The sequence below is a fragment of the Hippocampus zosterae genome, chromosome 12, assembly GCF_025434085.1.
Source record: "Hippocampus zosterae strain Florida chromosome 12, ASM2543408v3, whole genome shotgun sequence".
Taxonomy (NCBI): domain Eukaryota; kingdom Metazoa; phylum Chordata; class Actinopteri; order Syngnathiformes; family Syngnathidae; genus Hippocampus; species Hippocampus zosterae.
In genome coordinates, this window is record NC_067462.1 from 8,550,624 (window position 1) to 8,562,628 (window position 12,005).

Here is a 12,005-nt window from a genome sequence, read left to right on the forward strand (position 1 = left end):
GCACATGCAGCACACCTGTGTAACACACACACACACCGTGTCTTGGACTTCAGGACGCTATCTTGAAGGACCTCGTGGAGAGACCGGCCAAAAGGGGGATGTGGGTGAGAAAGGAGACAGGGGTATTGAAGGAGAGTCTCTAGTTGGACCCCCAGGGCAACCGGGCCCAGAAGGACCCCCTGGGCTTCCAGGATTACCCGGTATGCTTTCAATTTATATATTACTCTGACTGCACGGTGATTTCTATGCACACTATTTGACGAGAGGTGTTTTAAATTCCCCATTTTATGGATTTTGTGTGTGTTCCCACAGTTGATCCAAATGAATGCACCAATGCAAAAGGTGCCCCTGGCCCACCCGGACCTCCAGGACTTCAAGGAGAACTGGGACAGAAAGGTTAGGACAATCAAATCTACGAGTTCTATGATGGACTGTACTTGATATGCACGGTATTTTTATTTTATTTTGCGTGTGAATCCAAACAGGTGACCAAGGAGACACTTGTGTACTGTGTGATGGGTACGGACCTCCGGGATTACCTGGTCCCCAAGGTCTTAAAGGAGAGCGGGGTAAGTAAAAGTAGTGTTGTAGTGTAGCGTTTCACACAGCAGAAAATCCATTGTGGGATCATTTCCCATTTCGTGACTGTAGGTATGAATGTGATGAATGTCCAGCATGCAATATGATTCAGACACTAATATTTGGCCATAGCTTGTAATTGTATCAGCGTCACTGTAAAGATCACAACAGCTGCGCAGGTTAAAATAAGACACACCGTAAATGCGGGGTGGAGCTTGACGGTGGTGGGGAGTATGCTTGAAGTATCCCTCATTTGTTTTCAGGACCTCCTGGTCCAGTGGGAGGCAAAGGAGACAAGGGTAATTCTGGACCCCCAGGAGCTCCTGGAAGACCTGTCAGTAGCACAGATAAACTTTCATACAGTCACTACAGTCGTTATTTCTCAAATTCTTATAACTCTACCTGTACATAGGGCATCAATGGCATTCCTGGTTTGATTGGGGCCCCTGGTCCAGTTGGAGAGCCTGGAGATATATTCATTGCGCCGGGTCTGAAAGGAGACAAAGGCTTCCCTGGTCCTGATGGTTCACCTGGACAACCAGGTCTAGATGGACACCCAGGGAGGGATGGCCTACCTGGTGTTCCTGGCCACAAAGGAGAACCTGTATGTATTGTGTCATTTGAATAGTTTAAGTGGGATAGTGTAAGTCTTCATTCTTTTTGTCGACTTTGCTTCCAGGGCACAGGGGGCCTCAAAGGTGACCGTGGATCAATTGGGGACCCTGGTCTTACAGGCCCACCTGGGGAGAGGGGTCCTCCAGGTCTGCCAGGCTTTGGGCGACCTGGGGTCCCTGGAGACAAGGGGAGTCAGGGGAGGTCCGGCATCCCTGGATTACCTGGAACACCTGGTAAAAGATTGACACGAAAAAATTACCTACAACCCAATTTAAGAAGCCTTAACAAATTAGTCTGTTGTTCTCACAGGCAACCATGAATTCACTTTGTAAACTTTACATCTACCAGGTGCGAAAGGTGAGCCTGGTCAAGGTGTGAGTATTCCCGGACCGCAGGGTGTACCTGGACCACGAGGAGAACCTGGCACAGATGGACCTCAAGGTGAACAGTGACATTCATTCTGTAATTCTTCATCTTCTACCAATCCAAAGAAATTGATTTGGTAATTGTAGAAGGAATAGACTTCATGTGGGCGGGGAATATCAATTTGATCAGACCGTGTTGTTGCAGGTCTAAGGGGTCTCCAAGGAGACTCGGGAATACCAGGTTTTACTGGAGAAAAGGGTGATCAAGGACCACCAGGAATTGGATTTCCAGGCCCAACTGGTGCAAAAGGTAAATTAGCAAAACATGCCCCGCATTCTTGAACAAATCCATGAAAAACAAATATTATAGAGATTTCATTTGTGTTTCTAGGAATCAGTGGAATTCCGGGTGCTCCGGGATTACCAGGAGAGACAGGAAGACCTGGACAAGATGGTCTTTCTGGACAACCTGGTCCACAGGGACAAAAAGTGTGTATATCTTTGGTCCTCTCAGCCAAACGACTGACAAGCGGAATGACGTTCTATAAAAGCAGGACACTAAAGCAACTTGTTTCAGTTCATTTAACTTGTGTGTTTTGAAAGTGATTGTGTGTCTAAACGTGAGCCTCACCACTGCATCGTATCGTCCTATGTTACAGGGTGAACCAGGAATGGGACTCCCGGGGCAAAAAGGCTCACAGGGTCCTCCGGGAATTATTGGCTTTCCTGGAGAGAAAGGTAACACAGGATTACCTGGTATTCCTGGGCAAGAAGGCCTGACAGGACCACCGGGACCTCAGGGAGTAAAAGGTATAAATGAACGGCTGCAACAGCAAATATAGGATTCAGTCAATGCCATCTCGTTGAAAGACGAACATATACAAATATTTATATTTGGTCTTAGGTAACATTGGGCCCCCTGGACCAGCTGGAGTTGTAGGATTACCCGGTGCTCCAGGTAAGGGCTTGCCAGGAGCCCCAGGACCACAAGGACAACCCGGAGAGCCCGGTCCATTTGGTAAGTAAAAGTCCTATTTTTATAGTGTTGGCTACAATAGAATATTAACAGATGACAAATTGTATATTTACCTCAGTGTTTGACTTATCGTTTGCATTTCTTTGTAGGTAGGATAGGTGAAAAGGGAGAGAGGGGCTATCCAGGTCCTCCCGGCATTGGCATGCCAGGGCCTCAAGGAGAAAAAGGACTCACTGGGTTACCAGGAGTCCCTGGTGTAAAAGGTTTGCGAGGAGCACCGGGCTTGCCAGGAAGGGATGGACTGATAGGAGACCAAGGTAAGAAAAATGATATAGTGTTTATCTCTATCTTTATCTGTGTGTGTGTGTGTGTGTGTGTGTGTGTGTGTGTGTGTGTGTGTGTGTGTGTGTGTGTGTATGTATATATATATATATAATTTTGTACCTCGTCAATGCATCCATCAACGTCCCCGCTAATTGGTAGCAACGTTAAACTAATTCTCTTGAACTCTTTTGAGTCATAGTAATTTCATTCTGTCTCTTTGTCGGCCAGGTATAAAAGGTGAAATGGGGGTCATTGGCACGCCAGGGTTGCCAGGATTTCCCGGACCACCGGGTTTACCAGGAAGTCAAGGCTTGAGAGGTATGGAATCAACTTATAAGATAAATCCTACTTTTTATCAGCATGTCAGTTTCTGACTATGAGTGGGGTGTCACTGCAATTATTATCTGGATTCCCTGGCGAAATGCTTGGCCTTTTGGTTAGCTTGGTCAGTCTACAAGTTTTTCGGTCTGATCGAAGTGTTTCTGTGAAAAATGCTATCAGAAAATGATTTGTAGCTATGAAGCCATTCCTAGGAAAGGTGACTGTTGTTGTTCTGGAGATGGCTGAAGCATTTTTATGATTCAAAAGTACTTTGATTTTGTGAGTGTACATGCAGAATCCAGTTTCCTTCTGGTTAGCTGTTCGTCCAGTTCTGTCAACATAGATAGATCGGGGTTGAGGATCCTACTGTTCGAGTTTTGTGACAAAGGCCCCCATTAAATGTCTCATTCTTAGGTGATCCTGGTCTTCCTGGTTTGCGAGGACAAGACGGAGCATCTGGACTTAAAGGAGAGAGGGGGGAGACGGGTTTACAGGGGCCTCCAGGCAACATGAGTAAAGTTGACATGGAGCACATGAAAGGAGAGAAGGGAGACCTTGGAGATCCAGGTGTGAAACCATGAAACAGCAAAGCTCATTCATGTCTGACTCTCATGCACAAGAAGGTAAAGTGCTATACAATATATTTTAACAATGTCTGCCTCATCAGGGAACCCCGGAATAACAGGACAGAAAGGCTTTCGCGGACTTCCTGGAGACCCTGGAATGCCAGGAAAAAATGGAGAACCCGGTTTACCCGGCCAGCCAGGTGTCCTGCCTAATCAATCACAAAAAATATCCAAAGTTAAAAAACATCAAAGGGAGAACCAAATGCATGTCATCCATCCTCAGTGGAGGAACTTGTACTTCCAGGTAAATATTGTTTGTATTTGATCACCGTGTTGCAGGTAGGAAAGGAGACACTGGCGTTCCTGGAGAACCTGGCCATATGGGCCCACCTGGACAAAAGGGAAGTGCAGGCGAGATGGGAATACCGGGTAAGGCGAAATGCAAACAGAGGTGTAAAGGTAACAACGTGAACATTGGAAAAGTACTTAAAAAAAATTGTTTTTTTACTTATTGCGTGCAGGTCCAGTTGGTCCAAAGGGTCTTAAAGGAGACTTAGGTACACCGGGCCATCCAGGTTTTAGAGGAACGGATGGAGAGAAAGGAGAACGCGGAACACCTGGTGAGCCAGGAATCGGTCTCCCAGGATTTCCAGGAGAAAGAGTAATCCTCTATCTTTATTTATGTTGTTCAAATGACTTGATCTTGACTTGAAAAGTTAGACTCCCTTTTTTTAAGTCTTGTTACAATATAGATATATACATATCAATTAATTATAATGATCCAATAAGAAGTGTTCCAGGACCAGTTTTGGGTCTACGTTTGGGAAACCCTTAACGTCAGTATGTTCAGTGGTTTCAAAAGCTTGACTGCCTTTATTTATTGGACTTTCTCTCCTAGGGACAACCCGGTCAACCAGGATTCCCAGGACTGCGAGGAGAGAAGGGTCTCAAGGGTCACATGGGGACGCCCGGCATGCCCGGATTGCAAGGAATTAAAGGAGAAAAAGGAATATTTGGCACACCAGGTCAGATTTCACACTATGTTGTCACATTCATCCATAAGGATCCATAGACAGCATGACTCACGATATGTAACCATACAATCCATGTAGGCCAGCCAGGAATACCTGGTGAGAAGGGTGTCCCTGGGCTACCAGGGTCTGCAGGAGAACCTGGTCAGGATGGTCGGCCAGGTAAGTACTGTGTTGATTCTGCTGATTTTGTGCACTGCAACAAATCCAGTTTGAACTTGTTTTCCACCAGGTGAGAGTGGTTTGCCAGGACCCCCTGGTCCACCTGGAGTGAAAGGAGAAGCGGGTGTTGATGGCATCCCTGGGCCTTCGGGGGAGAGAGGAGACCCTGGTTGGTTCCAGATGATAATTTTCAACATTTTCCAATTTTTCTGCATGATTTGATCAAAACACTACAGTACTAATCAAAAAAATTCCCATCCCACACCTGTAGGAATGCATGACTATTCAGTAAACTGTGTTTTGCAGGTTTACCGGGTCTTAGTATTCCAGGACCCCCAGGGGAGCTAGGCAGCAAAGGTGAGATTAACCTCACTCACTCATTAAATAGTTCACAAATTTCAAGTTAGCTTAATTGTGAAAATGTCTCCCGTGTCTTGATATCCAGGTGATAGAGGTAGTCCCGGCTTCCCCGGCAGCCCGGGCTATCCTGGTGTGCCTGGTATCAAAGGTGACAAGGGACATCCTGGCTTTCCGGGACGCCAAGGTGAGCCCGGAGAAATCGGGCTCCCAGGATTCTCCCTCGAGGGCCCTAAAGGAAACCAGGGAGAAATAGGACAACCTGGAGAACCAGGTACATGGCAGTTTACAACAATTTACCATGTACAAGGATGATTTCTGAACAGTCTGATTATATTGTACCATAAATAAACGCAATTTCAAATGACTTCATATTGCAGGGATCATTGGTGCTCCAGGACCGTCTGGCGTGCCAGGACGAGATGGCCAGAAGGGAGACAAAGGAGACCAGGGTCTTCCCGGTTTCCAGGGAGAGTCAGGGCAAAAGGGTGACTCTGGAACACCGGGATTTCCCGTATGTAACAATGCCATTGCTATATGTGCAGTAAATTGTTACTTAACTTGGCGCAAGTTCTTCAGTATGTGCGTATTTTGTTACACAGGGGCCGGCTGGTCTTCCAGGTGTTCATGGTCCCAAAGGAGAGAGGGGACTTCAGGGGGTACCCGGGTTCCCAGGTGGATAAATATGCATCTTAGTCTTATCTGTGAAAGACATCATGTGCTAAATCCATCCTCCTGATGTTGTTATCATGGAAATCTAGGTACAAAGGGTATTCAAGGTGATTTTGGATTCAAAGGAGAACTTGGAGACAGAGGATTCCAAGGAGAAAAGGGTAAGAGGAATCGACATACGGTTGAGTCATTCCACTGACTGTCCATTTTCCATACTGCTCTACTCAGTATTAGAGTAACGCTGGAATATAGGCTAACTGATGAGAGACACCCGGGACATACAAGCCACCAGTTATAGGTCTTGATGGATCTGCATAACATTAAACAATATTTTATTGTATTTCAGGTAATGTTGGGCCACCTGGTCCCCCTGGTCCACACACCTTCATCAAAGGAGACATTGGCCTACCGGGTATCACAGGCTTACCAGGACCGCAGGGGCCAGCTGGGTTGCCAGGGCAGAAAGGACAGCAAGGTAACTTGCTGTTGATTCTTAACTCATTCACTCCCAAAGACGTTTTTGAACGTCTTTTCAGACTTGGTCCAGAATTGTCTGGTACTGAATGAGTTAAGAAGTCACTTGTTTGAGTGCAATTGATTGTTGACTCTATTAATCACAGCTTGAGGTGAAATGAGTCTGATGTCTGATAACCATCCCGAGTTGTCTTTCCAGGCCTAACAGGCATTTCAGGGCCAAAAGGAGAAGATGGCCTCCCTGGTTATCACGGTCAGCCAGGATCCAAAGGCGATGCTGGTCTGCCTGGGCCTCAAGGTCAGATGTCCACAAAATCAGTGTGTAAGGATATATCGCGTTTAAAGAAACAACCATGAACAAATCATATTTTTAGGACCCAGAGGGTATCCTGGCCCACCGGGACCTGATGGTGTTCCCGGCCAAGTGGGACCACCCGGCCCCTCCTCTATGGATCATGGTTTCCTGGTGACTCGGCACAGCCAAACAATAGAGGTTCCACTTTGCCCCGGGGGCACGTCCCCCATCTATGATGGTTACTCGTTGCTCTACGTGCAAGGCAATGAACGCTCCCATGGACAGGATCTCGGTGGGAATCTTACAGAGGAAACAATGTACGGAAGTCATACGATGAAGGAGCTCTGTGAAGGAACACTTTATCCCTTGGGTTTCCAGGTACGGCGGGAAGCTGTCTAAGAAAGTTCAGCCCGATGCCCTTCTTGTTCTGCAACATCAACAACGTCTGCAACTTCGCCTCCCGTAATGATTACTCTTACTGGCTCACCTCGCCAGAGCCCATGCCCATGAGCATGGCGCCAATTACCGGTGAAAGCATCAAGCCCTTCATCAGCAGGTGTGTCTTCGTACTGTCCATCAAGTTATTCAAGTGCTATCGTGACGCTTGTATCACATCTCGGACCCTTCTCATACACTTGTTTTTAAAGGTGTGCGGTGTGTGAAGCTCCAGCCATGGTGATTGCCGTTCACAGTCAGACAATTATGATTCCCCCATGTCCTTACGGTTGGGACTCTCTGTGGATTGGCTACTCTTTCGTCATGGTGAGACACAACAATATCTTTGCTGGACTTTATCATATCATTTATCATGTCATGAGTTCGTTTGCCTCACAGTTTTGACATTCAGGGTTCCCAAACGTTTTGTGTGGAGTTAGCATGTTCTTCACGTGGGGGTTTTTCCCCAATATATGAGACACCTCCTCTCACATTCGAAAAAGATGAATGAAAGATTTATTGGTGACTGAATTGTCCCGTTGTGAGTGTGAATTGTTGTATGTCTATAATGTGTTTGCCGTGCAACTGGCTGGCAACCAGTCAAGGGTCTATCCTTGACTAGTTGCCAATGGTCGGCCAATGACCGAAAGGGTCAGACCAACTGAGCCACAGCGACCCAGTCATGTGAATGTATCCGCATAGCTTCACATTTCCGTTTTTCTGTGAGGACTTGTTTGAGAAGCTTTCTTGGTGTCAACATGAAAACCAGAGAGCTGCCTATTACTGAAAAGCAAGTATTTGTAAAGTAGAAAGGTGGAATATAAATCCAAACTATTGCCCAAACATCAGTTTTCGTGTGTAGATTTCCAGGCCATTGTCTCTGTCTGTCATGTTGATAGCCGACTGTGTGGTTTATTTTGTGTTGTGTGATGCTGCAAAAAAAAAGCCTGTGTTGCCAAACACTAACGAGAACCTGACGTACCTGAAAAACTCACAAATACATACTACCCATATGGCCCCCATGACCATATTCTGTGTATGTCTGGGTTTGTGTAGCACACTAGTGCAGGTGCTGAGGGCTCAGGTCAAGCTCTGGCCTCTCCTGGTTCCTGCTTGGAGGAGTTCCGAAGTGCTCCGTTCATCGAGTGCCACGGCCGAGGAACCTGTAACTATTACGCCAACTCCTACAGCTTCTGGCTTGCGACAATTGAAGACAGTGAGATGTTTACGTAAGTCAGATGGACTTCACACACGTGCCGTTTTAGAGATTAATTTGTGATATTGTCTTACAATGTTTTGTGAGAAACCGATTTTGACTGTCAACAGTACTGATGGTGCATTTTGTCAACCATAATACTGAGAACGTAAAGTGGACCCCTCTCCGTGAGCCGTCACCTTACCGTGGTGGAGCGGTTTGTGTGTCCCAATGATCTAAGTTGCCTGGGGCTGTATGCACCTGGCAGGGTCACCCAGAGTAAAAAGGGCTTAGGGAAGGGATCGGACAAAGCACGGCTTATGATGAATGAAATGTTGAATGAAATATATGGACCTTGGTTTCCCTTGCCCGGATGTGGGCCACTGGGGATTCCTCTGAAGACAAGCCTGGAGGTGGGGCTCGCTGGCGAGCGCCTTGTGGCCGGGCCCTACACCATGGGGCCCAGCCGGGCTCAGCCCAAAGAGACAACTTGGGTCACCCTTCCCATGAGCTCACCACCTATGGGAGGGGCCAAAGGGGTCAGGTGCAAAGTGAGCTGGGCAGTGTCCAAAGGCGGGGACCTTAGCGGTCCGATCTTCAGATGTCGAAGCTTGCTCTAGGGACGTGGAATGTTACCTTTCTTGGAGGGAAGGAGCCCGATATTGCCAACAATAACAATTGCTTCAAAATATCGTGCCAATATTTCACCACTGATGTTGTATGTCACAGTAAAATCATTCGTGACATTTCATGATATTGACGGAAATTAAAAAATTATATTTGCTGTATCGTGATACCGTAATACAGGAAAGTTGATACAATATATTCCAATATCAATGTACCCATTTGATTTTTTATAAGTTGAATGGTATCAAAGTTTTGCTCTCTCTTGATCTCCAGGAAACCCGTCCCGACGACGCTAAAAGCGGGAAATCTGCGAACACACATAAGCCGCTGTCAAGTGTGCATGAAGAGGACATAAACCCTGCCTGACTTGCGATCCCATTCACTTGGCTTTAAAACTTCCTAACGCCCGAGGATGGTGCTATTCCCCTGCATGTGTGAACGCAGAGGGAGGTTTGAACGTTTGCAAACCGGAACAAAAACCAAAAACAAAGACCAAGGGCCTCTTTTTCCACGCGGAACACTTCTACTAACAAAGAATGGCGCCCAGTTTACCGCTGCACTGAGTACTTGCCCCCAAACTGGTAAACTATTGTTCATTTTAAATGGGTTGCATATGTAAGCCAGGTGCTATTGAATTGTACTTATCTGCCTTATCGCATTTCTTCTCTGAAAGATAAAAGCTACTTGTTTATAACACACAGCCACACTCTGTTTTTCATCTTGTTTACACACACTGATATTACGGATGGGACTTGCCACTGATTCTACAAATCATTTGCTAATGCACGACACGCAAATGTATAACCATTCCCCTGTTGTAAATATAATGCATTCCTAGTTCAACATACTCTCCTCAGGTTATTATTGAGTCGACTTTTGTGTTATTAAATCCCTTTTATTTATAAGATGTATGAGACTTTGTTGGACTCGAGTGAATGCAAGGTTCAATGGACCCCAAGACATTTAGCGCCTTAATATCGTGTAAAACAGCATTTGAGTAGAAATGACCGATCACAATATGTATGTTTGGCAGATAACTTCTCTGGTGCAACAATGCTTCGTATCCACAAAAACAAAACAAACAAACTATTTTTTTTTAAATGGCACAGTTAGAAAAGCTTATACCATTTGTTGTGAAAGTAGCATTGTTGCAACAGAAGAAACTCTCCCCACAACACATTTTTGTTTGTGTTGTTGCTCTTGTTGATGCTTAAACAAAGGCACTAAATGTAATTGAAATAACCCAGCTTCACTGCTTTTCTGCCTTACTCTCCTCCCCTTCAATCTTTGATCCCCCTCCCTCCCCAAATGCACATGTACAGTATATACCTGTATACATACAACATATCGTATACTTCCACATAACGTGTACTTGCTATTCTGCTTTTGGCCTTTATCATGATTGATTGATTGACTACAAAGTCACCCACATGGAAGCTCCTATTTATACTGTTCATGCTAAAATTAATGGTAACCTGGGAAAGTTGTTTTTTAAAGTGATTTTTTACGTGGTTGGAAATGACAAAATAGTTTACGATTCTGAAGCGTTGGGTGAAGATAATTCAATTAACACACACTCACAGATAGATAAAAAGATGGATAGATAATTGCATCACAACTTGATCTTTTTTGTGGTTTGTAAAAAAAAAACTTTTTGTGATATTTCCAACCAGACATCACCCATTCAATGAACACAAATTGACTACAACTGAAAATATTGCAAATGTCTAAATTATTTTGGGCTTACCTGTAAGGCTTAATGTGGTAATTATTCAGAGACAATGTCAGGCAGTCCACTACAATGAAGACTATCAAGGTTTTGTAACGAAAAACTAAAGGTTTAATACCACTAATAAACTGACTAGAGCATGCATTTGTTAATCAAGTACAATGGAAAATGACAAGTGTCACTGATTAAAATCATTTTTTTCCCAATTTTGTGTAACTCATGAAATAAAGGCCTTTGTAGAACATTTTCTGTTTCTGCGACTGTGAGAAGGCGGTCATGCTGTAAACATGATATTGCAGTACCTAGCTGGGCCACAAGAGAGAGCCAGAGTGAATTTTCTTGATGATTCGGGATCTTCCGAGTCCTGGGGCTGCCTGAGTTTTTATGATATCCATCCATTCATTCAGTCATTCATTTCACGACCCGCTTTCTCCTCACAAGGGTCACGGGCGGTGCTGGAGCCTATCCCAGCTGTCTTCGAGCAGTAGGCAGGGGACACCCTGAACTGGTTGCCAGCCAATCGCAGGGCACGCATAGGGTTTTTATTATATTTTATTTTAATTTTGTCCTTCCAGACAGAATGAGCAGGTCATAAACGTTATGCAGCTTAATTGAAGGGCCTGATCAGAAGTAGAAGACACAGCCACTGGCTCAGCACTTCAACTGGGACGCAGGCCAACAAAGCCGTTCACCTCTCTTTCCTCGACGAAAACACAAACAGATCGATGGGCACCCCCCCCCCCCCCCCACACCCTATTCCGTGCTCTCATCTTTCATCTATTACCGGAACGCGAGCCGCTATTTCCGCTTCTTGTCACAAACAAAGGCCTTGACCTCGCCTGTCTATCATCATAAATGTGTCCTGCAAATCTCTGATCTCGCTCTTGCCCTGGGGTCACTCAGGTGGGGGTGGGTGGCTTCTGGGAGTGCATACTGGGAACAATGGTAATGATGTTGATCTTTTTAACCAGCGGTCCTTTACGGACCTTGCTTTTGTGCACTGAGGCCATCATTCATGCTATGGTTCTATCAACTTTCGTGAACAAGAATTTGGCCCGCTAACAAACATAAATACACCCCCCCCACCCCCCCACTTTTGTTAAAGAAATTGACCAACTGTTCCCCTTGTTCCAAAACGCAAAATGGGAGTTTCGTCTGTCTCCACACAAAGCCTACTCATTTTTAACATCTTTAGCGATGGTTTGAATTTCAGAGACCACAAGACACGACAAAGAAAATAAGTCACCATGCAGTGATTGTTTTTTTACTGTTCTCATCAACT

The 12,005-nt window shown here is 45.4% G+C and overlaps 1 protein-coding gene across 2 annotated transcripts in view; it reads left to right on the top strand.

Annotated features, from left to right (window-relative positions):
* The window catches only part of col4a1 (collagen, type IV, alpha 1), a 32,435-nt gene extending 21,468 nt beyond the window's left edge, over nt 1-10,967 (top strand). Inside the window, exons 22-53 of one of the 2 annotated variants that reach the window (XM_052082384.1) lie at nt 54-200; nt 313-396; nt 486-569; nt 843-913; nt 992-1,183; nt 1,259-1,427; nt 1,543-1,635; nt 1,765-1,869; nt 1,951-2,048; nt 2,219-2,369; nt 2,464-2,577; nt 2,685-2,852; nt 3,088-3,177; nt 3,595-3,747; nt 3,848-3,946; nt 4,086-4,175; nt 4,268-4,407; nt 4,645-4,771; nt 4,859-4,939; nt 5,010-5,108; nt 5,246-5,296; nt 5,385-5,570; nt 5,677-5,810; nt 5,899-5,971; nt 6,058-6,129; nt 6,315-6,443; nt 6,642-6,740; nt 6,817-7,029; nt 7,116-7,293; nt 7,385-7,499; nt 8,229-8,401; nt 9,268-10,967. In XM_052082384.1, the coding sequence (XP_051938344.1) occupies nt 54-200; nt 313-396; nt 486-569; nt 843-913; nt 992-1,183; nt 1,259-1,427; nt 1,543-1,635; nt 1,765-1,869; nt 1,951-2,048; nt 2,219-2,369; nt 2,464-2,577; nt 2,685-2,852; nt 3,088-3,177; nt 3,595-3,747; nt 3,848-3,946; nt 4,086-4,175; nt 4,268-4,407; nt 4,645-4,771; nt 4,859-4,939; nt 5,010-5,108; nt 5,246-5,296; nt 5,385-5,570; nt 5,677-5,810; nt 5,899-5,971; nt 6,058-6,129; nt 6,315-6,443; nt 6,642-6,740; nt 6,817-7,029; nt 7,116-7,293; nt 7,385-7,499; nt 8,229-8,401; nt 9,268-9,349 (3,860 nt within the window). In that variant the 3' untranslated portion in view covers nt 9,350-10,967. The remainder of the gene's footprint in view (nt 1-53; nt 201-312; nt 397-485; nt 570-842; nt 914-991; nt 1,184-1,258; nt 1,428-1,542; nt 1,636-1,764; nt 1,870-1,950; nt 2,049-2,218; nt 2,370-2,463; nt 2,578-2,684; nt 2,853-3,087; nt 3,178-3,594; nt 3,748-3,847; nt 3,947-4,085; nt 4,176-4,267; nt 4,408-4,644; nt 4,772-4,858; nt 4,940-5,009; nt 5,109-5,245; nt 5,297-5,384; nt 5,571-5,676; nt 5,811-5,898; nt 5,972-6,057; nt 6,130-6,314; nt 6,444-6,641; nt 6,741-6,816; nt 7,030-7,115; nt 7,294-7,384; nt 7,500-8,228; nt 8,402-9,267) is intronic. The other variant, XM_052082385.1, reaches the window with a different exon arrangement.
* Nucleotides 10,968-12,005: the final 1,038 nt, after the last annotated feature.